Source organism: Ochotona princeps, chromosome 8, assembly GCF_030435755.1.
Source record: "Ochotona princeps isolate mOchPri1 chromosome 8, mOchPri1.hap1, whole genome shotgun sequence".
Taxonomy (NCBI): domain Eukaryota; kingdom Metazoa; phylum Chordata; class Mammalia; order Lagomorpha; family Ochotonidae; genus Ochotona; species Ochotona princeps.
Genome location: NC_080839.1, coordinates 77,885,778 through 77,911,458, shown reverse-complemented (window position 1 = coordinate 77,911,458; position 25,681 = coordinate 77,885,778). Strand labels below are relative to the sequence as shown.

Sequence of the window (25,681 nt, the reverse complement as noted above, 5' to 3'; positions counted from 1 at the left end):
TCGGAGCCGCCTCCCTCAGGCGACCAGCAGCGGCAGGCCAGAGCCAGCCCAGAAGTCTGCAAGAAGCTTCAGACAAACAACAAAGAAACACCCAACATCTTACTGTTCATCACAAGCGGAATCATCATCACCGTAGTGAATAAACATTCCTAAGTCAGAGAGCATGCATTTTTATTATTTCTTCAATCGAGACACATAATGCTTCAGCAGTGATTTCGCAGTATGAAGAATGTGTTCACCAATGATATCAACCTGCCATTACACGGCGAAGCAGGACAGAGCACGGCCTCTGGAACGGGGACCAATTACACAGTGCTCCAAACTCAGGAGCATTATCAGCACTAAAATGCTAACGCTTCAATATGGCAATTATAGACTGCCTTTTTCAATTACTGAAAACATTTATGAAAGATCACGCAGAATAAACACCTAATGAAAATGCTAGATTGCACTCAGCTATCCACACAAGGAAATGCAGAGGAGCACCTACAGCAGCGCTAGCCAGCCAAGCAAGTAATGTATTCCACCTGATTCCACCTGCTCACAGAGGGCCCTCGAGGACAGACATCGCCAGTGGAATGCTGCATGTGGGGCTCACACACCTACTGTCTCAGCGGCCACAGCCCTGGGGCCTTGGGGAGACTGTCCATCTCACACTACCTACATGAGCTACACTACAAATAACACACTTTTTCAATGCACAGTGGCAGGAACAGTTCCAGTGTACACAGTAATAAGTATGATCTCCTTCATTCTGCTAACGCTAAATGAAAAACACAAAGTCTTGCGGCTTCATCAGTTTGAACTAGTTTTTGCTATCACTTTGTTTCATGTTTTAAACATTTGTTTCAAAAAGTTTTTCCTTCCTTAGGCCCTGCTCCCTCCTCAGGACAGCAAGATGACAAGCAGGTGTGGGAGCCAATGGTTCTGGTTTGTCCTAATCACTTCCTGGCCATGCGTCAGTGGCCCCTGCCCTTGCTGCCGGAACCAGTTCCTCACTGACTCACTCCCACAAACATTACTGCCATTTAGGACCCACGTCCCACAGTTCTAGAGACAGAAAGCATTGTTTTTTTTTCCTCTCTTGTGGCTAAGCCCACTTAGCAAAGTTGGACACTCCATTTTATAAAGCTGCAGGAGAGACGTGGTGGCTCGCTGGGCCAGGTGAGCACCGCAGGAAGCCAGGGCAGCCAGAGCTGGGATCCAGAGACAAGAGTAGCCAGGGAGGGGTAGGCGGACACGAGGGCCATCCCCCACCTGCCTTCCTACCGACCACGCTGGGTCCTGCTCACTGTCATCTCTGGTTTTAGGAACATTCTGCGTATTAAAATTTAAAACAGCTTTGATAAGCAACATGCCCATCATCTGTGACCACTTCCAGTTTCTGGGGGACTCCAGAACCTATGAATTCTGGCCTCAATTAAACCCTACATCATCAAGTCTTCTATCTCTCAGCAGGAACCGCCCCACTAAAGGGGCCTCTGGTCTTGTAATTACTGGGCAGATGAAGCCCCTTAATTGGGACATTTCCGAACTGCCTTTGCTTTTAGATCTCCTCTGTTTTAGGGTATCACTCGTCAGGGAGAGGTCTGGCTAGAGAGGCAGGTTTGAGGCCTCCTCAGGAAGACACCAGGCTGGCGAAGCCTCACGGCCACTAGCGCACTGCACACATCTCTCTGTGGGGATGACACACACACGGGTGGCGTGTGGGTTCTGGATCTGGGACGACGCTGCCAGGAGGGGGCCTGTTCTTCTTACAGAATGCTCTCTCTCTCTTCGCCAAAGCCTGTGCTCTCCGGAGAGGCGGCGGCGTGTAGCTCCGAGGCCTCCTTGGACAGCCTGCTGTAGCTCGCACGCTGGCCCCGCTTATGTGCCACGCCTTTGAGATTTTCATTCTGAATAGCGGTGGGGTTGGGACCAGAACTGGGCCTCAGAATGACCGGCACGGTCTCCCTAATCCCCTCCATTTCGTCAAAATTCTGGTTGGCTCGGGTAGTCGGGGTGCTGTTGTTGTTCAGAGTCACGGTACTGGGCGTTCGGTTCAGATTGTATGCCTTCTGGCACGTTGGCCAGTTCTCTTCGGGGCTGCTGGCAATCAAGCTGCATTCTGAGGGGCTTTTCTTGTCTTCGGAGCAAATGGACATGCGGGCCAGGCCCGGGTCCTGCAGGCTGCTCAGGCTGTGCGGCATGCCCCGCCCGGCGCTGCGCCCGTCGTCCTCGAGCTCGATGAGGTTGGCCCTCCCCAGCTGGCCGTCGTCAGCCGCATCATTGTGCAGAGAGTGGTTGGGGGAGCTCTCGTTGGAGCGCACGCCGGAATCGGAAGAGTCCTTCTTGTCCAGCAGGGCATCGGACAAGTACTCCTTGGCCTTGATGAAGGTGCGGCCTGGCTCGGCGCCGTGTTCCGGGGACCTGGCCGCCCGCTCTGCCCTCCCTGCCACAGACGCGTCCTTGTCGTCCCTCAGCAGGGGGGTCTTGTCTGACTCCTCTGGCCCGGACTCATCCTCGTCGCTCGGCAGCTTCTGGTAGCGCAGGCCACCTCCCTTCAGCTTCAGGTCTGTCTGGAAGAGACTGGATCTCTCCGAGGCCTTCTTGCCTGGCAGCAGCTTGCTGCCTGACTGATCCGACTTCTCGTCCTCCTCTGTGATGGGGTCCAGGGGCGAGGCGTCGCTGGTGGACACCCCCGAGGAGGAGTAGTCGAGGACGTCAGCCCGCTTCAGGAGGAAGGCCTTCCTCCCATCCTCCTGTCTGGGCTCACTCTCCTTGCCTTTCTCTTGTTCTAGGTTGGAATGGATTGAGCCCCCGGAGGAGCTCTGCCCCAGGTAGGACATGCTATGCGGAGACGACCTGCCACTCAGTGTGGTGGACCCCGGGCCCCCTTCCAGCTGGGACATCTGAGCGATATACTCGCGGTAGGCGTCTCTATACTCAGCCTGCACCTTATCGGTCAGCTTTGAAATTTCGATGCTGGAATCCTGGGAGTTGAGGCTCGAGAGACTTGGGGTTCTGCGAGTCTGGGACTGTGAAGACAGGGAGAGAACAGAGCACTCTCAGAATTGCAACAAGCTCCAAGAAAAAGATACAAAAACAGCACAGAAAACATGCACACTGACAAGTTCAAGTTACTGAAACATCCAGTTCATTTACAAGGACTCCGTGTAGCTTAACAAGTGCTGTGAACTCATCAGAATTCCATTATTCGAAAGGTTTATGTAAATTTAAATTTTTTTAAAAAATAATTATTCATTGTTATTGGAAAGGCAGATTTAAAGAGAGAAGACACAGAGAGAGAGTGAACCATCTGCTGGTTCACTCCCCAAGTAGGCCACAACAGCCAAGCTAAGACTGATCCCAAACCAGGAGCCTCTTACGGGTCTCCCACGTGGGTGCAGAGACCCAAGGCCTTGGGCCATCCTTGACTGCTTTCCCAGACCCTAAGCAAGGAGCTGGATGGGAAGTGGAGCAGCCAGGACATGAACCGGCACCTCTATGGGACCCCAGCACACACAAGACGAGGACTTTAGCTACTAGGCTACTGTGCTGGGCCCTCACATAAATTTTAATGAAATTAGTTTTGTGGTCAAAATGTAAAAGTCTAAAGGTTCATTAAAAAGGATTCTCAACATGTGCATTTATAACTATAAATATTTAGCTTTTATTTAAGGCAAAAATCACCATCAATCCTATTCACTGAGAAATGAATGCATCACCCCTGGAAGGCAGAGACACAGCTCAGAACCCAAGAAGGGCGAAAGCAGCCTCACACCAACTCGGCTGGCAGCAAGTTGCTCTCAAACTTCGACTCAGGGAAGAAAATAGACTCAGCGCCATCAGCAGGCAAATGAGGGGCTCCAAGAGGAGCATGGGAAAAAAGGGGAACCCTCAGGGAGCAGAGACACAAGGCACGAGGCCACCAAGAGGGCACGGCGTGGAGAAATGGGGCACTCATAAAGGTGATGTCAGGCGTGAAGGTTGGAGGTGAAAACTCCTTCAGATCCCAGAAAAACTAACAAATGAGGAGTGGAAACACAGATGAAGGGTCTCAGAAGGGCGAGAGCAAAGCATGAAGACCAGACACAGCAGCAGGCTGGGCTCTCCTCCCAGTGTCCCTGCGATGGCTCAGGCACCATGGACGGCCTGGGAGCGCCTTCGAGAACCCACGGGGCGGGGGCCTTCTCCCCTCACGTTCCCAAGGGGGCCCAGGCACGTCCAGAGCCCAGCAGGAGGCAGGGAAGCAAAGGGATTTGTCAGACAAAACCACTGTCATGAAATTTTGTCTGGAAAAAATGAGAGGACTTCAAAAATTCATGGAACAGGAGCAATCTTTTACAACTTCTCTAAAGCCCCCTGTAGTCGTTTTCATAAAACAGGGTTTGGGCAGCTTGTTTAACTAAATGAACAAATATTCAGAAAGCACTTCCATCTTCATCCATAACACAGTGAACTTGGTAGCAACACTGCTGTTCACAGAAGCTCTCTTGGAGTCTTTAGGGTCGTGGTCAGTGTGGAAAGGGGTCCTGAGTGGACAGAGTCTGGAGCTACGGCACAGCCAGTTCGCAGAGGGGCCACTCCACCATGTCCGCTGGTCTCAGGGCCTTGGCCGCTGGCTCCCAGCTCACTGTCACTCCTTGTCCCCTCTCATGTCTTGCTTTGGCTTCTGTGCCTGTGTCTCACCTGCCCTTCCTCTTCTGAAGGCACCTCCAGGACCTGAGCCGAGCCTCAGCAGGCTAGGCTTGCTGCACCCGCACCCCACAGTGAGTGCTGGCCAAGTCCCAGCTCATCTGCTCCAGTCCAGCTCCCTGCTAATGCATCTGGAAAGGGAGAAGGAAGCGGCCCACGTCCTCGGACCCCTGCTGCCCACACGGGAGACTGGCCGAAGCCTCAGGTTCCTGGAAGCAGCCTTAGCCCAGCCCTGGCCTTGTGGCCAACTGGGAAGTGACCAGCAGTGGAAGATCTTGCTCCTTCCCCCTCTCTCAGTGTGTGTGTGTGTGTGTGTGTGTGTGTGTGTCCCTCTATCATTCAGCCTTTCATATAAATAAATCTGAATGACAGGAAGAAACAAGCAAACAAATACAGAAAGAATCTAGGAAGGGTGTGTATGACTGAGAAGCCAAAATCCAGCGCTCAGCAGAACGAGCAGACAGTTTCCAGGGAAGTTCACTCAGCCAGGGTCAAGGACAGTCACATGAGAGCAGCAAGAGAAAAGCCAGCCTGCACCTAACTGCCAGGCCAAATTCCCATCCACCCACCAGGCCGCAGCCCTCTTTCCTGGTTGGCATAGCTCTTTCTCCTTGCCTTGCTGGCTATCCCTGTCCCTGCCCCGGGGAACACAGCTCCCTGAGAGCCCGCGCCCCTGCTGAGTCCACGCAGGCACAGCGTGCGTCTCCATGACACCTGGGGTGAGGCTGCAGCAAAGCATCCTTAGCCCAAGCAGCCCTGCGAGCTGAGTGACAGGACTGTGCCTGCAGTACCCACCTGCCAGCTCAGGTGACCGTGGCGCGGGGCCCCCTCGTCCAGGCCCAGGGTGTTCAGCTCCTCAAAGCTGAAGTTGAGTGTGTAGGGGGCCTGGCTGGCCAGCTCGGTGTGAGGCAGCTCGTTGTGTGAGGAGCGACGGGCAGGCTCACCATGGGCCACAGAGCCGCCGGCATTCTCGCCAAGAAAACGTGGGTCTTCAGGGACCACCTGGCTTTCTGCATTTCTCATCTCCAGTATCTTAACAGAAGGGAAGAATCATAACCACCTACACTGACAAATCAGATCTTAGATGCTTTACAAATGGTTTTAAAAGATCACACTTGACAAAGCTATCTGTTAGAAGCAAGCACACACTTCCGAGAGACTTTCCAGCGCATTCACACATTTGCTTATCTCTCCTTTCGACTCTTACTACAGGCAGCAGTGGGAGTCTTATTCATATTCATCACATTCCTTTAAACTAACTTGAGAACAAAACAAAATGCAGTTAGTGTGTATCTAATCAAACCAGAGCTGGGGCGGAGTTGGTGTAGGGAGAGGACTTACCCAGGAAGCCTCACCATAGGGCAGAGGGCAAGGGTGCTCGGGCAGCCCTGGACTCGGCTTGGAGGCCAGCAGGGACAAGGCAGCACTCCAAGCGCAGAGTGGGGCAGGCTTAGCGGCCAGTGAGACCTTCCGAGACCGCCACGCCTCCAGTGGATGGAACAAGAAGTGCCCAGCCGTTCCTAGCCGGCTGAGACCATTCTCCTACACAAGGAGAGGTCAGGGAGCACTTACAATCCCAAGACCCCTCCTCCAACCTCTGGCCTCTCTCCCTCTCTCCTTTCCAGAGGCCCCCCACCTCCTGGCTCTCTCCTGGGAGGGGCTTTCCCCTTCCCTCTCCTTTCTACACTCACCTGTCACTTCCCAAATAAAACTTCTCTGCCTGCAACTGGTTCCCAGCTCTTTATTTCTGTGCTGAGCTGAGCAAAGAACCCACTGAGCTGTTCTGGGAACAGATGCGCCAACAGGAAGCACAAGTGCCAGGAACCTCACTGGCAGCAGCTCAGGGCCACCAACCACCAGGAGGATGGGGCACGCACAAGGGCTCCTGTGAGAGCTGGGTGATGCCGGCCCAGGAGGGACACCAGCAAAGACCCAGGCCCAGGGGTCGATGGGGCTGGGAAGGCTCTTCAAGTGAAACCAGGAAGAACTGGCGGGGACGTCCCCCCGGCTTCCTGAGTGCGATGCCCACAAAGGCTAAGGGTGACGAGCGCTGTTGCGTCTACTCTCCATCAACAGGCTTGGGCACAAAGGCCAAATGCAGCAATTAAACTCTTTTTTCGTAAACATAAAAAAGTGTCATATGTATCAGTACTTATTGGTACCAGTCTGTACAAGATTACAGGTTATTTTAAATGTTACAATAAAATACTGTAACTATAATAACATTATAAATTTCTTACTGTGCTTCGGAAAAGGTGCCAGTCTCCGAAATTCATATTCATCTCTTTCTTTAGTTCATCAATGTTACATTGAGCTAATACACGACCATTTATGTTTGCCTGGGTAAAGTAAAAGCAAAAACACAAAGTGTGAATATTTGGACTTGTAGTGATTTAGAAAGTGTACTTACATTTAGTGTTAGAAAAGTGAACTGGAGACCAGCCCCAGAAACACCGCCCCGCTACTTGCAGGGCACCTGTCTCGTCACAAGCAACACGCCATGCCTCTGCTTTCTAACCTTGGCCAGCGGAGCCAAGGCCCTGGTCCTGCCAGGAGCGCCGGGCCCTGAGGCCAGTGGATAGACCTGCTCCACCTGCTAGGTGACAGCATCCAGCAGCAGGAGTGCCTGCTCACTGACTCCCAGGTTACTGAGCCCACACAAAATGCACAGCACCCCCAGGTCCCCAGGGCTTCTTCTTAAATAAGAAAACTAGTCTTTCTGCTACTAGCAATGAGTGCTGGCTGAGTTTAGAAAGAGAAAATTTTATGTCATTACTTGCAGTAAATTTTCGGAATATTACGGTGAAGGTCGGCAGAGCCCCAGCTGTGGCAATGGAAGCCAGGGTCAGCAGGAGGACAGCAGGGTGCTCCTGGATGCCAAGTGGCTACAAGGCGTTTCTGCAGGAGAGGTCACCCCGTCCCCTCCATACACACAGCAGACAGTTGCTGCAGGAGGACAGCGGGGCAGTGCTGGCGTGCAGACAGGGACACACAGGGACCATCAGTGTGAGGAAACGGCCACGACCTGAAACCATGACTTAACGCTGACACTGACATGGTAACATGGCGCCTGGCCAACCTCAGAAGCGTGCCAACCTCAGAGGCCTACTGGGAGTGTTCCATTTCACCCCAGCACCGGAGAAGTGCAGCTCAGTGGACAATCCACTGACAGGCGGCCTGGCAGAACTGTCCAGTGTCACGGTCACCACGAGAACTACAAGGACAGGGTCTCAGAAGAAACACAAGTCCACTAGTGCATCAGCTCCACATACCCAAGGAGGTCATCCACAGGACAGAAAAGAAGACCTGTATGACACAAAGATGAGCTTTCTGGGGAAAAGCAGCAAGCTTGATTTACTTTGATAATTATGACATTATATCAGTGTTACAACGAAAGAAAATGTAACGCCCAAGAAAGGCCGTCCCACCTCCTCTGCTCCCCACTGGACACACGCCCAGGCCCCTCGAACCTGAACTTCTCCCTGTTTGCTTACTGTAGGGTCCTTTCCTCAAAAACAGCACTGCAAGAGCTGCTTCTGTTTCTTACACACTTACAAATTCAGAGGCAACAAAGCGATTTTACATATAAGACTGAAAAACTCAGTTTCCGTTAGAGCCTTCCCGTTCCAGCAGAGACCCCCTTGGCAGTCCCGAAGAGGCGGCTCGGTGCCCCCTCGCCCTCGCCCTGGGCAGCCCACGGGGGAACCAGCACCTTTCTGATGGTCGTGCAGTACTGAGGCACCAGGCTCTGGTCCAGGCCCTCAATTTGCTTCAGTTTCTCACACACGGCCTCCACGTTCATCGCGTGCAACGCCGCCGCTCCCGAGGCAGGGCCACATCCCTGGGCAAGGCACGAAGAGCACACGTAAGCCAAACTCACAAGTCACATCATGGAAATAAAAACAAATGTGCAGTGTGGCAAGGAAACGCCATTAGGGGAGATCTAGCGACTGCGACATCTTACTAGTAGCTTCTACGTATCTTAGAGTGATCAAACACACTCTTCTAAGATAGAACATTCCAGAAACCAAACCTGCACCCACTTCTCAAATGTTTACAGCAGGATCTCAAGAGAGAAGGCGGCTGCCACTAAGAAGAGGAGACAGAGGGAACATGACTGCTGTCTACATTACAGGAAGACAAAAGGTAAATCTATGAGGTTATATTTGAGCGCCTACGTTACTCAGGAAGCTTTAATGGGTCAAATGTTATAGCCAAGGCATTAGAACTCTCCCTTTACAAGCTGTACAATGTCACTACAAAACCATTATATTACTTTTTTAAACATGTGAAAGTAAAATGCACCCTATTAAAATTTGTTCTGAACGACAGATAAACCCCTGCATTGTTGGGAGACACCTCAGTGGCAGTGGGATGGACTTCTGAGGGTACTGGAGAGACTGGAGAGAACAGTGGGGGGGATGAGGCGGAGGGGAAACCCCAATGCCTATTAAGTTGTGTCCTAAAACAAAGATTAAAAAAAAAAAAAAGAAAAATGTGTTTCATTTAAATAACTCAAAACAATAAATAAGCCTAGTGTTTAAAAGAAAAACATTCCCGGAGTAAGGTAGAATGTTCAGGAAAGCCCTGCCCGTGCTCATGGACACACACGTCTCAGTTACGCCTGAGATCCAGCGAGGCTGTGAGGGGCGCACTGCGAGGGAGAGCGCCCCGGGGGCTCGACGGCACAGAGACCAGGGCCGGTGCCCAGCTGCACCAGCTCCCTGACTCAGTTGCTCTCAGAACTTTCTAATTTCCTTGCTCCAGCTGTCTGTTTTTAAAATGTTATGAAAACTAGGACTGCAGTAAAGAGACAACAAAGCAACTACCATGAAGGTAACGTTCCAAACAAACTAATCAAGTGATAACTAAACTGCTTATATCCTCGAGGTCACCTACATTTGTAATACATCTATTGTAGACCACCACACAGCCAAAAACGGCTGCTGGACATTTCTTGAAGCAGGAAGGATTCCCTGCTGAGTGATACGTAAATATACGCACAGACTACCCCTGCAGCACACGTCCATGATACACTCCTGAAGACAAACAGCTGTGGCAGGAGGACAGTGGACGGACAGTTCAAGTGGGAACTGAGGGAGAGGAATTCGTGCCAAGGTTACAGACGTAACACACACAGGTGCGCAAGAAACCCCGGGGAGTGCTGCACCAAGCACACTCACAGCTTTTCATTGTATATCAACTTAAAACACCCCACAGACTACATGGCCCAGGGTTCAACTGCTTAAAGACACTAACAGCAAAACACTGATCTTTCCATAATTCATTTTCATCTCTTCATACATAGTACCACTTTCTGTCTAGATAAGTATATCCAATACTAAAAGTGTCCATTAGCCATGGTGTACTGTGCAAATGCTTTGGGAGAATTTTAAATAACCATGCTGGTTTTACCTTTTAATTGAGATGAAGTGCACAGGCCACGTGCTTCTCCCATTTCAAGTGCCAAGCTCAGTGACTCCAAGAGCCTCCCCACCATCACCCCAAAAACAGCCCCTGCCACACCAGCGCCGCTCGCCTGCCCTTCTCCAGCCCCAGCTCCTGGGCCCACTGTCTACCTCTGCAGATTCATCTTCTCTGGACATTTGTCTCACTTTCTGTGTCTAGTCTCTCACTGGCTGTATACCGTATTCAAGATCCATTCATGTAGTAACACGAGTCAGTACCTCACTCAGTACCGAGTGATGCTTATCTTCTAAGCGATAATGTGGACACCTCCATGTCTCCTTGCTCCAATGTGTTTAGACCATCACAGGAGAGGGGCAGGCGCTGGGCCTCTCGGTTAGGACCCACGTCCCACACTGGAGAAGCCGGGTCACGTTCCTGCTCCTGCGGCCCCCGGGAGCAAGCAGGGAAGCTAAGGGAATGGGCGCAGTCTGGGATCTCCCAGCAGGCAGCGTCAGCCTCCAACCACCTCTGCACTTAGACAGCTAGGCAGCGAACTAGCATGTGGGTCGGCCGTTTCTTTCTCTCCCTCAAATAAATACTTGCTCAAAACCCATAAAGGAACAATTTGGCCAATAAAATAATCATGGGGTTGCAATGCATATATATGCATATGCAATATTCATAATTAGTAAATAATTGGATAAGTAAATGAACTAGGAAGAAAACCCAACTTTGCATTATAAGTATTCTTAAACTGGAATAAATTTATAAATGTAGAAAGGGAAGAGAAAATTACTGTTACACAAACACTACAGTAACAGTGGTGTCTGCAGATCCACTGATGCACACCGAATTTAAAGGAAAAGCAAAACTGGCTATTTTCAGAGTTTCAAAGCATCTTCTCCAGATAGTCACTAAAACAGAAAAAAATGGCCCTCACTGTGTTGAGACCCGGCAGTTGGAGCTTTGCCAAGTGCCCACGTGAGTATCTCCAGCCGGGAAGGGAACGGGCACCAGCAAGCCCCTCACCCGATGCCTGCGCAGGGCAGGGCGGCATGCCTGTGGCTTTCTGATGTCAACCAAAAAAAATTGTCAAGTTACGTTTCTGCTTTTGGTAATTATACTACGGTTAATAAAGATGTCACCAATAAGAAAATGCAGTATTTACCTTTCTATAGGCCTAAAATTACTTTTAAAATAAAAAGTTCTTTTAAAACTCCCCCAAAGAATTCTATTTTTGAGTATACAGGAAAGAGCAACTATAGATGACCAAATTAAATCTTGTCAATTTAAGGTGAAAAACAGAAAATATTAAAGCGTATGTTATTTCCGTAGAGAATCTGAGAATTCAGCAACAAAATTGTGCTTAGAAAGGTATTATCCTTTTCTTTTAACAGAAAAGCATTACTTTCAGGAGTCTTTAAAACTTTCACATTTTACCAGTCAGAATAACTACCTCATTAGGGAATAGGCAGAATATACAAGTTAATTTATATATGTCCATATATACACACACATATCAGTGACTTTTGAAAGCTTCAGAAGGACACACACACACACACACACAAACAAAGGTTCCTAAATTTTATCCAAAATACAGTCTAAGCACTGTCTGTGTGTGCACAGAACTTCATCAACGTGCTTGTCCAAGTGGAAAGGGCGTGACAATCCCGACAGGCCTTTTGTAAAACAGCCATGCACAATGAGGTTATTCTGAAACCAAATGAACCCTAACTAAAATACTGATTTGGGGGGTAACATCAAGAAATGCAGAGAGTGCAAGAGTGATACGGGAACAGCAAGGAGAAACCATGATCAGCAGGTAAACTCAAAAAGTGATACTCTGAGAACAGTCTAATCTAAAACACTGGCCATGCATTCTTACTTGAAATTTACCTATTATCAAGAACACATCATTTCAGTACAGTGGTCTTCTACGTCAGAACCAATTAAGAAGAAACACTAACTCAGAAAACTAAATGCAGAAAATGTTAGTTTAAGTTATTAAACTTCAAAATGCAGAATTTCCCCAGGCTGTAAAACATAACACAACATGCAGCCTTCCGTGAGAAAACTGTTCTCACTTTACATTGAAATTAGATGGAAACTACGCTCTGGAACATTCTCGTCTTTGATAAGCTCAGACTCGCTCAGCCAGAGACACGGGCCATGCGGAGCTGAACCACTACTTAGCGGAGACCCAGGCACTGCACGAGCCGAGTCAGGCACAGCCGAGCACGGAGCTGCCTCCGGCCGCTTCTAGTGATCTAACAGGGACAGCGAGCTCGGGGCTCCTGCACCTGGCGGTGAGCCCAGAGTCACCTGGCTTGGAGGAGAAGCACAACAGAAGAAAGGACACAGTGTGGAATGAAGCATCAAGTGAGCATCATATTTCCCAGCAGATTCTGCCACTTCCCTCACTTCTCCAACTGTGAACAATCTATCCCAGCAGGATCTCTCTCTCTCTCTCTCTCTCACACACACACACACACGGACTGGAGTCTAATTTCATTCCTGTGTGCTTGGTAGTTATAACTGTACTCTCAAAATTAGTATTTTTTCCTGTTAAAAGACTAAGTAATGGGCCATACACTCAATAGGAAAACCAGGCAAATCAAACTGGTATGAAATGTTAAGAATCCTAACACACACAAATCTAAAATTAAATTTAAAACATTAATTACTTGATAGTATATCTTATGATATCATAAGATAAAATATCTAATCCTACTACAGCCCATGTTAAAAAATACACTTTGAAATTTGATTAAAGTCCTCGCCTTGCACGCACCTGGATCCCAAACAGGCACCAGTTCGTGTCCTGGCTGCTCCACTTCCCTTCCAGCTCCCTGCTTGTGGCCTGGGCAAGCAGAAGAGGACGGCCCAAAGCCTTGGGACTCTGCACCCACATGGGAGACCCAGAACAGGTTCCTGGCTCCTGGGTTGGGATTGCAAACATCTGGGAAGTGAACAGGTAGAAGTAGTTCTGACTCTCCTTCTTCCTCTGTAACTCTACCTTTCCAATTAAAAAAATAAATAAAATCTTTTTTTTTTAAGATTTATTTCTTTTTATTGAAGGGCGGATATACAGAGAGGAAGATCTTCCATCTGATGGTCCACTCCCCAAGTGACTGCAACGGCTGCAGCTGAGCCAATCCGAAGCCAAGAGCCAAGAGCTCTTCCGGGTCTCCCACGCAGGTGCAGGGTCCCAAGGCTTTGGGCCATCCTCGACTGCTTGCCCAGGCCACAAGCAGGGAGCTGGATGGGAAGTGGAGCTTCCGGGATTAGAACCAGTGACCATATGGGATCCCGGGCATGCAAGGCGAGGACTTTAGCCATTACGCTATCGTGCCAGGCCCAATAAATAAAATCTTTAAAAATTTTTGTTTAAATAAAAAAAATCTTAAAATCACTTTGTAGAAAAAAATCTCTGAAAATCTTATAACTCATGAAATCATTAATGTAATGGAGGAAAAAACAATTGAAGATTGTAATTAACATAATTTTAATGATGTACAGTTTTTAAATTTTTTAAACAATGATTGGCACCAACTATGCTGCTGTGCTTAGATTGGTGTCGGAGATTCCTAACCTACAGATGACAGTGCCGTATGGAGACAACCTACAACACCATTCCGACATGACAAGAGAGAGGGCAGGACTTTCCCGTCCAACGTCAGACATCTCACAGCACATTCAGCATCAGGAGAACTCCATGGGACCTCGCTCTTAGTTCACACTATCAACTTCTGATTAATAAGGTTTTTAAAGCTAATATTTTATATGGATGTATCTGTGGAAGTCTACAGAAATATAAACAAAAGAAATACAATGAAATTACAGTTTACTACAAAACACAAAAGAAGACTATTGTTAATCAGTTGGGAATTTGTAACTTATTCTACCATAAACATTTTATTACCTAAGTCTAAGTTGGCAAATAAGATTTAACATTACATTTTTAAAGGCCATCTTAAAAAAAAAAAAAAAAAAGACCTAAGGGCTGGTGTTGTGGCACAATGGGTTAAGCCTCCACCTTCAGTGCCAGCATCTCAGATGACCACCAGTTCAAATCCCAGCTGCTCCATTCTGATCCAGCTACTGGTCCCGGGAAGGCACTGGACGATGGGCCGAGCACTGGGGAGATGCAGAACGGAGCTCGTGGCTTCAGCCTGACTCAGCGCTGCCTGCTGTAGCCATCTGGGGAGCAGACCATCTCTCAAAGACCTCTCTCTCTAACTCTGCCTTTCAAATAAATGAATAAATCTTCTTAAAAATGTGTTACTGGCCAAAGTAACTGAGGAATCTGGGAGAGCGACAGGGAGCGTCGGCCCCGAGCCCGAGGCAGCCCACCGCTCGACATCTGCAGCTCCTTCCCCACGGCATCGCCACCTGCCTTGTCCACGTCTTCCCCTGAACACAGGGAGACAGCTTGGCTTGTTCACACACGTGTTTGCCAACAGGCTGCAAGGCTAACCCAGTGGTGGAGATAGAAACGACCTGCAGGGGGCCCCCTTTGACTTTAGATGCTCACTTGTGGCTTGGCTCCCGTGTCAGCAAACCGAGGTCTTGATTTTAATGTAACTCAGTAACTTTCATCGATCTTCAAGGTAACAGCACACAGGAGATCATGTGGTGTATTAACAGTGCCTTTGCAAATCTGCAGTTGTTGACAATGCCATGTGCTGGTTATTGTCATGTCTTTTCAACAAGGTACAGCTGCCTCGGGGTCAGTGCTGTGGCAGAGAGCTGAGAGAACTGACCGTGCTGGTGCCAGCCTTCAGCCCACAGCCAGCGAAGGCAGGTCGACCAGTGCTGCCCCTGCTCGGACCCCGTGCCTCCTGTGCCAGCGAATGCTTGCTGGGCCAAGGGACCACCACAGAGACACTAGAAGTACTCAACATCAAGTCATTCAACGAAAGGGACAAGAAACGCTCTATCATTTTGTCCTTTGGGAGAAAAAAAAAGGTGCTTTTTAATGAGTCACAGCTGGCAGCAGCAGTAGTTTGTTTTACGTTAGAAGACCAGACACCACCGAGGGGAGCCGGACCACCAGGGGCCCCAGAGTAGGCTCCCTCCGAATGCTGTGGAGTCGTCTGGCTGGCACTGCTTCCAAGGAGCTGGACTGAACTAAGGGAGAAGCACCAGGGAAATCGCCCCGGGAAGCTTCCAGATTGCGAAGTTCTGTCACGCTGTGCAGTGACGCTTCAGGGTCCCCGATACCGTCTCGTGACCTCACAGCCGTCTCGGTTGGAGCGAAGCACTCCATTAGCCACACACTGCTCAGAACATTCTCCCGCGGCTGAGCCGCCAAACAATCTAGACGTGCTTCGGGATGCTGAGACAATCAGCAAACAGACATGCTTTCAGGCTTAGGAAACAAGAGCTGAAAAGGTGGGAGTCAGCAGATGGACGTGAACAAGGTACATCACTGACTTCAGGATCTCTAAGAGCAGTTCTGCCCCTCAATCTCCACAGCTGCATGCATTCTGGCCTCTGGGTGGCTCACAGTAAGGTACAGGAACTATTTAAAGTACTGAGGCTAAGTGCTCCTGGTCTGCTTCTTCCATAGCAGAAGGCTGGGACTCACAGCAACGCAGTGAGTGCCCAAGGCCGGGGGGCTCTGCCCCAAGGTGGTCTTCACTCAGACCAGTAGGGATGACAGCATGCTTGGTGCCTGACACAGAGAAATAATGCTGTGAGGTGCTACTTCCAAATCTGGCACGCAGGCTGTGTGCCTCAGGTCAGCTGCACCCACTTCATCCACGCCACGAGGAAACAGGCCAGGAGCCTCAGAAGAGAAGGCAAGGCCACGGTGGGGCCAGAGGCCTGCTGCTCCGGGCACCCTGAGCCGCAGCTCCGAGGCGCCTCCCTCATGACACTCTCCTGGGCGGATACCTATCCTGCTTCGCACAGAGGTGCCAGGAGCACACCCCGATCTCGCACTAACATTTCTGCGTGGATTTACAACGCTGGGTATAGATTTCTCCCCAGTTAGAAAATTAAAGGAAAGAGCTGGAAGGGAGCATCTCACCAATTCTCCCCTTTGTGAAACACTTGGATATATCTATAATTTATCTTATCAACTGGATTTCACAAGCTATAATCAGCAAGGCTCCTTAATCTGAAAAAGCCAGATTATTTTCACAAGGACTTGATCTACAAAGTTTACAAAATCTTCACAGAAAATTCTCACAATTTAAAAAAAAAAAAACAAAAAGATGGGATGGCCCATGTTTAAAAAACTCCATAGCTGGTTACCCATTTATGAACTCCCTTTTTAGTTTTTTGTTTGTTTCTATGATGACATGACAGTTTGTCCATGTTCCTGATTTATCACGGACAGGAGGGCGAACAGGTGCAGACTCGGCTTCAGGGTTTCCCGGGAGTACAGGAAGGCCCTGCTGCCCCGAGGACTCTCGCCTGGCCTGCCATGGAGTCCCCCAGTGTCCTACGTGCGCCTCCCCCACATTTCCACCACTGCTCTCACGGCTTGAACCAAGCATCTACTGACTTCTAACCTACAAACACAGCTTATGTGCTACTGGCATGTTAATTTCTTAAAAGTAAAAGAAAACTGGGAAGCATGTATTGCTCACTCAATCACAAAACTATCTTTTAATATTTTTTAGAAAAACAGTGAATAGTAATTTCACTAAACAAAAGCAAGCACCTTTATTCTTTGTTACTGAGTTTCTAAACACATCTCAGGAACTGCATCATTTCCCCTTCCCCAAAAACTGCTTCAAAACTTGCTGATCCCCCGTCCCTGGTTCGACAGCACCTGCAGCATCCTGAGCTCTAAGTGTCTCCCTTCAAACTCGAGCTGGGCAGCAGCAGCTACGTCAGCACATTCGTGGCAGTGAGCCCTCCAGTTCTTCAGATATCCGGCTTGCATAAAAAACTGGCTAAAAAATTTTAGCTTAAAAATTGCATTGCTCGTACGAATTTGCGTATGGGAGGTTCTCTGTCTAGCCGAAGTCATTCTGGTACACAGCGTGACGACCCAGCAACACCTGAACCCATTGTTAACTGTTTACACTGCAAGTGGCCCATCACTCAACCACGTCAGAGGAAATGCTCACGACTTAAGAATCTCAACCCTTCAATGAAGACACAAAATGAATCCTTTTTCTCTTGTTAACTTCAAGGAAGTTTATGCTAGAAACAGTTTTTTTCAAATTAAAAACTATGGATAAACTTAGGATGTATCAATCCCCCACAGTAACTAATGCTGTACCACTTCTCAGCATAACTCTAGCTTAAGCCAATTGTTTTTACATGTTGTGCAGATAAAATAAAAGAAGTGAGGACATGGTGTTTATCCTTCACATTGGCTGCTCGAATGTAGCTTTAAAGCTCAATCGCTGCACAAAGTGACATGCCCAACAATTCTTTCTGAACGAATCTATGTCCAGATGGTGGCACACAAAAAGGTTGAAATAACCACCTCAGCTTGCTGATCTCGCCATGTGCTTTCCTAGAAATTTCATTTTAATAAATACACAGAAAACAAAAGTAGCCCTGCACCGTGCCACTGAGTCATCGCCAGCTCTGCACGGAGCGACACTCATCTGCTCCCATCGTGTTTCTGGTCTCAAGGGGCACAGGGCCAGCTCTTACACACGTGGGCTCTTACAGTCAGTCTCAACCACAGCCTTTGTCAAAACGGAGCTGACCGTCATGTCTAATCTCACCAACACTCCCAATGATGCTGGAAAAATCCCTGCCTTACCAGAAAACGAGAAAGGTCCCACCTCTCATTGAGAAAAGGGAAAAGCAGGAGAAGCAAGGGGGGTTAGGGTTACATGTTAGCTTTTTAACTCATTTATGAGCTGCAATCATTAGCGCCCAGCTGCTCTCCACTAGCCGCCAGCACACCGCAAAGGCAGAGTTAGCGCACGGCTGTCAGCCTGTTAAGCCAGTCATTACTGCTGCAGAAGCACGCGAGGCAGCTTCACACCACGACACTACTCCATTACCCGCGAGGGGTCTGCGGGCACAGCCTGCCCCTCGGCAGCATCCTCCTTGATAACCTCCTAGCAACACAGAACAGAGAGTGTGTGAGAAGGGGAGGAGAGCCAGACCACCAGCAAGCAGGAGCACGCAGCGCCCGCGCGGCCTCCTGCCAGCCGTGGGGCCTTCACACATGGCCAGACAGAAGCAGCACTGTCCGTCGGTAGTTTGTCTCCTAATTTATCAGAATATTTTCACAGAATTGCTTTTCTTAAGTGAAACGAAGCTGATCACCAAGCAATCCACAATACTGGGCACAAACGCACTTTGTCAGGTTCGCTTCAGCAGCATATCAGAGTCATTTTCCTCGTCCTCCTTAACTCGTGCCATTACACTGGAGTGCCCTTTAGATAGTCTTTCTTTTTTATACCATAGTACTAACATAAATATGTATGCAATATAATATATGTATATATTTTTCAAACAGTATCAGAAATTAGCAGATACAAAGTTTAGTGTTAGAAAGTTTTGGAAACAGACATTACTCTCAGCCAGAACCTCTGCTTTTAGAAATGCGACATTTATTGCTGGCTAGCAGTCATTGCCTTCCACCAAAATTCACCAGAAATGAAAATAAAATACATCTTATGTTAGCAATCATTTCTATTTCTTAAAACTGTTTATAAAATAAATTGCACTCTTACTACCGAAAACAAATGACCAAACTTGTAATGCTCCTTATGTTTGCTATGAGATTAAGATTTGAGATACCCCTTTTTATACTTACTAGGCCATTGTTCTGATCCCTGGGCAAACTCGCTTTTACGGATGAGCGGGAGATGAGGTGTTGGGAACTGCCAGGGTAATACCTTGGCGTGTAAAGGTAGGGGGCAAAGAATGGCTATGGAAAAACACGTAACAAAACAGGGCATGAACAATTACAGAAATCAAAGCATAATGAGATTTATCAAATGAAACCAGCCAAACATGACCCCAAAACTGTTAACGCAAATGGGAAAACAAGAAGAATGCCTCTGTCGTATTCTACCACAAACCCAAACTTAGGACATACTACTTCTACCTTTATGTTGTTCATTAATATAAACATTAAAACAGAGTTCTGCACCCTACCATTGGACTTACGAGGTGATCTTCACACGCTTACAGGATTATTACGCATCAGGCTCTAAGTGATTTCCATTATTAACTCACTATTTCTCCAAAGATTCGACTTTAAAGAGTAAACTGAGATCTTAGGACCCTATTGCTTAACAAACCCTCCCCCCCAAAAAACAATTAGTTGAAATAGGATGTGGTCTCCCACTGCCCACCCCATCTCCCCATCCCTGCCAAAAACAGGCTGGATGGTATAAACACTGCTGTTTGCAGGAATAATGTTATTCTGAGTTCCCGGAGTTTATACCTTACATGTCAGTGGTATTATCATAAATAAGCAACTATACTTCTCATAACTATTGTTCACAAAATTTCAAATGATTGCATTTATTTGTAGCAGATTTACATAATTAGGTGACAGCTAATTATATCCGATTATATTAAAACCCAATCAGCTGGAGCCAGTGTTGTGAGGCGGCAAGTCACAGCATGCCTGGGACACATGGATCTCATTCTGGAGTAGAGCTCGTGTCCAGGCTACCCTAGTTGGAGCCAGCTCCCTGCTCTGCCCCGCGTGGCCGGGGATGACGGCTCGAGTGCTTCGGTCCCTGACCCAGAGGAAGTTCCTTGCCCCTGCCTTCAGTTTGGCCCAGCAGTCTCTGAAGAGTCAGCCAGCAGATGAAATCTCTCTCGTCTCCTTCTCATTGTACCTTCAAATAAGTGTACATTTTTAAAAGTAAGAAAGCACTGAAACTATTTCTAAAATAACTTACTGAACTTCATTATACTAAGGTAACGCCTTCCCCTATCATTTTTACTTGTTACAGGTCGAAAAAATTATTCTGCTTTAAGACCAAAAGTTTCAAATACCTATAGAAAGAAAATCAATTAACATAAAAACAAGAAAAAAAATTATAAAAGTTTTTACAAAGATAAAGTACCACGATAGCACTAACATACTGCTATCCATAAAATCGGTGAACATGAAATCTCAGCCCAGTTTGTTGTTTTTTTAATACATTTCTTGGCTCAAAACTTGCACTGGTGTCAGTTGAGGTGTTGTATGTGAGCACACAGCAGATTCCTATAAGAGAAAGCCTGCGTCTCCCGCTGCCCACCACAGGAGGAAGGCTGCTGGTCACAGTCCTCGGGCAGCGTGCCTGCTGCACCTAGGAACAACACGGCCTACACCTTCCAGACCTGCGCGTCAGACGGAAATTCAGAAGCTGCATTTACACTCCCTTGGCTCTCTCCCCTTTCCCCACAACCCTGATGTGGCTTCAACGGGCACTGACCACAGAGGGAGGCAACAGGAATAAACTGATGGATCTTACAGTGCAGTTGCAAAAAGCACATTAGAGCTCATGCTGCATGTTCCTCCAGAAAATATCAGTTAAAAGTGAACCTAGGTAAGTTGCAGTCTAAACCCAACGGGATCTGAATCACTGGGATTAATATGCTCTGTCTTTTCACTAGAAAATGTGAGTGTCTGGGGCTGGGATGGTGACACGCCTAAGGGCTGGTTTGAGTCAAGAGTTCCAGTGTGAGTGGTGGCTACTGGCTGATCCAGCCTGCAGCTGATGTGCCTGGACAAGCAGCAGAGGACAGCCTCAGGCTTCGGCCCCTGCTACCATTTCTGGGAAACCAGAATGGAGTTCCTGGTTCCTGGCACTGGCTTGGCTCTGGCTTGGCCCAGGCACAGGCATTGTGGCCACTGAGAAAGTGAACCAGCAGATGGAAAAGTAATCTTTTTCTTTCTTCTTTCTCTTTCCTCTCTCTCCACCCTACCCTGCCTTTAAAAGACAAAACAACAAAAAGTTGTCATGTTATACTAAGCAAAAAATTATGCCTGACAATTTGAAATAAAAACCTAAAAACAAGCAACTGTGACACTGGCAGTAACCTGATTACCACAAGCAATATTATCCTTTGGTTACCTCACATTTAAATGATATAAATCATATTAAACATAGGAATACTTAATTACTGTAGGAATTGAAGCTTATCACTATTTCAAATGTCAACATAAAAATCCTATACAAGAGATAACTAAAAGAACACTTGTTGATAAATAAACAGAAATTGATTTCTTTAAAAGAGGCTGTCACTGCTGGCCCTGGCAAGTTCACTTTCCGATCAAGGAAATAAATAAAAGTAAACACCATCTCTAGTATTCAAATCTAGAAACTGCACATTTTTTCCTATTTTAAACCCAAAGTACAGTTTTGAGATGGTGACAGGGACAGACCCCCAAGCGACGTCTGTGGTGTCAAGTCTGACGAGCTCAGCTCCCACTTACCCTGTTGTAGAACGGGTGCTGGGGGCCCGTGAGGCCGCTGTAGTAGCTGCTGTGCGGCTGCGGGGAGACCACCCCGCCAGCAAAGGGCCCATTGAAGGAGGCAGAGGACGAGCAGACCGACGCAGCCTGACTGTACCCGGAGGGCGCCCGCGGGGCAGCTTCGTGGAGAGGGAGCGGGGGATACGCCAGTCCTCCAATATTGATCTGTTCTCTCGCGGCACGAACATCTGGATGATTCCATCATATTCCAGGAGGCAAAAGAAACAGGACACTGGGGGTCAGTACAAGCACCACTTCCTGTGTTAGTGACTGCTCAGAAACAGCTGTATCCCTCAGGCCAGGGACCAGCCGAGACTGAAGAAGTAGCCAGGAAACCTCGAACACTGCACAGGCCTGTTCGCGACAGACACCCAACTACTCTGCGTCAAAACTTCCAACACACCAGGATTCTCTCCTTCAGTCACCGCAACTATTAGTTTTTTCCTTCCTTAGTAACGATTTGTTCATTTCTGACTTTTTGAAAATTCTGATGATCCATAAGGTGCTACCAAACCGCTAACTTTTTAAGTCATACTTGTCAAGCAGTACCAGAGACAGCATCTAGTAAGACTGGCCACACTATGAGACCCATTCAAGAGCCACAATAAGGCTCCAAGACAAAATCCACCTTGGACACGAGCCTTCTGACAGGAACCAGGAGGAAGCGCACAGGCATGGTTAAATGATCTTGTCTAACGTCTGGAAAACTCAGAGGAGCTTGGCACAGCCTCATCGCACAACAGCGGCTGCACGTGCGTGTGCGTCTGCCATGGGATCTCAGGAACTTCATTTGCTCCAAAACCTTAACATCTCCACAGTCAAGTTCTTGTTCACATATTTAAGCTAAATTATAGAAAGTAATATAAAGGTCTTCTTCCTCCTATCAATTAAGGACAGAAGACTGGTAAGAAGAGCTTGCAGCGGACTGGTGTCTTTAAGTCACAACTATGATAGCAGAGATTTCGTTCCAAAGCCCCACAGTCAGAGTTGTGGGACTAGGGGTTGAGAACATTCTACAGTGAGCTTGGCAGTAAGAATTTTTTAACATTACCAAAAGGATTCAAGATTCCTAATCCCTACTCATTTATTCTCCTGAGCAGTACCTGGGTCCGTATTTCTTGGTTTTCCATGGAAACATATGGCCAAGTTAGAAACAGCAAGTGGCCCGAGGAGCTCCGAGCAGCGGATGTCAGCACTCACCCGCGATGATCTCCCGCAGCTTGGGGTCCAGGTTCACAGTGCAGGGCAGGAAGGTTTTCACATCTCGAGACACAAGGACCGGGGTCCTTGAGGACAAAAATACTTCAAAATTTCTTATGTCACTGTCAATTTCAAGCAGTGGCTCAACATCTTTAGTCGTTGGAATATTCTTTGATACTCTTCAAGGAATAAACAACAAACGAAAAAGGTCACTGATGTCACTATTTTAGAAAGATGAATTCTACAGGTAACAGAAATGATGCTATTTATACAAACATTTTAAACACTTCACTCTTATTCCAAAACAAGTTCTCAGAAACCAAAGAAAGAAAAGAAACCAAAGTGGTCTTGTTAAAAACCACTAAATTAAAATGAATGTGTTTACACTGCCTTTGGCCAAAGGCAGGAAGCGAACTGGGAGAGAGAAAGCAGAAACACCCCCACACCAGGTATCCCAGGTAAGTCTCTTCCCAGTGAGGGCGAAACCACGAGCTCTCCACAGAGGAGCACAGGGCGCGGGCAGCACAGAAACAGCTGTCCCGAGTCACACAGCTGGAAGGCAAGAGAGGTCTCTGCTTCCAGGTCTTTCACAAAGAAAATAAATACAAATTTTATCTTAAAATGTACTTACTAAATTCTCAGGCTGAACTAATAAAATTGTTACTTCTGTAGGTCAGAAATAAATCTCTTTAGCTAAAAGTATAACCTCTGATGAAAGAAATCATCAAAGACACAAAAAAATACAGACGATATCCCTTGTTCATGGATTAAAGAATTAGTATTGTTAGAAGAGCCACACTGCTTAGGGCAAGCCTCAGACGCTGTGCAAGCTCTACAAAATACCAACGACATGCATTACAGAGAAAGCACACTCCGAAAATTCATGAAGAGCCACAAAAAATAACAGAACAAAGCAATCCTGAGCAAATAAAATAATCTGGTTTCAAAGCATACTATAGTGCTGTAGTCATTGTAACAACACGGCACCGGTATAAAAATCAAAGTTCTGTAGACTAGAACAGAGAACCTAAAACTGAATTGATACATACACAGTTGAGTGATTTTTTTAAAAAAGATTTGTTTGTTTGTTTGTTTGTTTGTTTTAAAGGCAGAGAGACAGAGAGATCTTCCACCTGCTGGTTCACTCCTCAAATGGCCACAACAGCCAGGGCTGTCAGGCCAGAAGCCAGGAACTCCATCCTGACAGCCAACTGATTTTGCCAAAAATGCTGAGCACATACACTGGAAAAGGATAGTCTTTTCAATAAATGGCGAACTAGATATACACACATGGAAGAATACAATTAGATCCCCATGTCTCATCACATGAAAACCCAACCCCATGTGAGTCAAAACCTCACTAAGCAGCTCAAATTTGATCATGTTTAAAGAAGAGAAATGATTATCACCCTTTTTCATCAATACACTATAAGCACATATCAAAATGTTACACTGTAGCCCTAAATATGTACACTTAACAATTAATAAAAAAAATTTAAAGGAGAAACTTCTAGAAGTGATGGCTATGTTCACTTTCCAGCCTGTAATGGTTTTGCAGGAATCGCCATGCATCGAAACTTGTGAAATAGTACAATTTATACATGGCAGTGTGCTGTGTACTCATGCCACCCACACGCCTCACTTCCCGACCAAGCCAGCGGTACAACAGCTTCCGAGGAGCGTGACATGTTCGCAGCCTTCCAGATGGGAAACTGGAGCCTAACACCAGCATCTGCCACGTTGTTTCTTAGGGACCGGAACTTAAAGCTCAGACCACACACATGCCTGGGAGTCAAATATGAAATATCACCTCAAGGCAAAGCCAGAGAGCAAAATCAGCAAATAAGCACTTAACAGGGTGCTGGAGAGAACAGAACACAAGCAAGGGTGTCTGCATGGTGTTCAAGAGGGCCCTCTACACACACAGAGGCAGGAAACTGAGACACTCCGGTGGGATGACCGTAATGAATTGATACTGAAACTGGTGATTAAAAATATTTTAACTGAAATGGAAAAGCTGAAGAACTGGACAGCATCATTGCTACAAGTGTGAAAACCACCTGAGCCTGCACAGTAGAGTGAGCTCATCAACAGCTGAACTCCCAAAACACCAGGGGCTTAGTACAAAACACAAGCAAGTCCCTGGAACAGACCTGGGCAGCGCCGATGCCAGTTCTGCGGAGTGGCCCTGGGACAGTGCTCTCCGTGAGAGCCCACACTGCTGCTCGCCAGCACAATGGCTGCTGTGGCCTTCCAGGTTGGAACCACTCTCCTTTCCTCTGCAGCTCAGTACATCAAACTTTTCACTCAAAGAGATACTTATGTAAATGATAAGCTTTGGGCAGTGGGCCAGCAAAATCATATGGGCCTTTATTTTTCAGATATTTTTCCAAAGGCTATTAGCATTTTAAGAATTTAAGTAACTTTACTTTTCAATTAAGAGTGAATTTAAATTTCTAGTATTATGAATCATATGAATTAAGACTGCCAGCAGTTAAATGGCCCATGGAGAGCATTATAAAACCTCAGCATCAAGGAGCTCCCAGGAAGTTCAAATGAGACTTCTTTGGATGCTACCAAGCATAGATGTTGTCCATGCCAACATCAACGTAAGTTACAAGCATTTTGATTATAAATGACAGTGGCTTAAAGAAAAGTCCATATGGGGCCCGGCGGCGTGGTCTAGCGGCTAAAGTCCTCGCCTTGAAAGCCCCGGGATCCCATATGGGCGCCGGTTCTAATCCCGGCAGCTCCACTTCCCATCCAGCTCCCTGCTTGTGGCCTGGGAAGGCAGTTGAGGACGGCCCAATGCTTTGGGACACTGCACCCGCGTGGGAGACCCGGAAGAGGTTCCAGGTTCCCGGCATCGGATCGGCGCGCATCGGCCCGTTGCGGCTCACTTGGGGAGTGAATCATCGGACGGAAGATCTTCCTGTCTCTCCTCCTCTGTGTATATCTGGCTGTAATAAAATGAATAAATCTTTA

General features: G+C 47.5%; 2 protein-coding genes across 3 annotated transcripts in view; one reads left to right on the top strand and one right to left on the bottom strand.

The window, feature by feature from the left end:
- Positions 1 to 22,041, top strand: part of ID2 (inhibitor of DNA binding 2) — a 42,093-nt gene extending 20,052 nt beyond the window's left edge. Inside the window, exon 4 of the transcript XR_009246005.1 lies at positions 22,030 to 22,041. The gene's annotated coding sequence lies outside the window, so the exon portion shown is untranslated. The remainder of the gene's footprint in view (positions 1 to 22,029) is intronic.
- The window catches only part of KIDINS220 (kinase D interacting substrate 220), an 82,659-nt gene continuing 58,606 nt past the window's right edge, over positions 1,629 to 25,681 (bottom strand). For both annotated transcript variants that reach the window (XM_036498028.2, XM_004582590.2), the window contains exons 22-29: positions 22,697 to 22,875; positions 21,458 to 21,684; positions 18,830 to 18,943; positions 18,069 to 18,125; positions 8,390 to 8,518; positions 6,918 to 7,016; positions 5,473 to 5,709; positions 1,629 to 3,017 (exon numbers count right to left, since the gene is read on the bottom strand). In XM_036498028.2, coding sequence (XP_036353921.2) covers positions 1,755 to 3,017; positions 5,473 to 5,709; positions 6,918 to 7,016; positions 8,390 to 8,518; positions 18,069 to 18,125; positions 18,830 to 18,943; positions 21,458 to 21,684; positions 22,697 to 22,875 — 2,305 coding nt within the window. In that variant the 3' untranslated portion in view covers positions 1,629 to 1,754. The remainder of the gene's footprint in view (positions 3,018 to 5,472; positions 5,710 to 6,917; positions 7,017 to 8,389; positions 8,519 to 18,068; positions 18,126 to 18,829; positions 18,944 to 21,457; positions 21,685 to 22,696; positions 22,876 to 25,681) is intronic.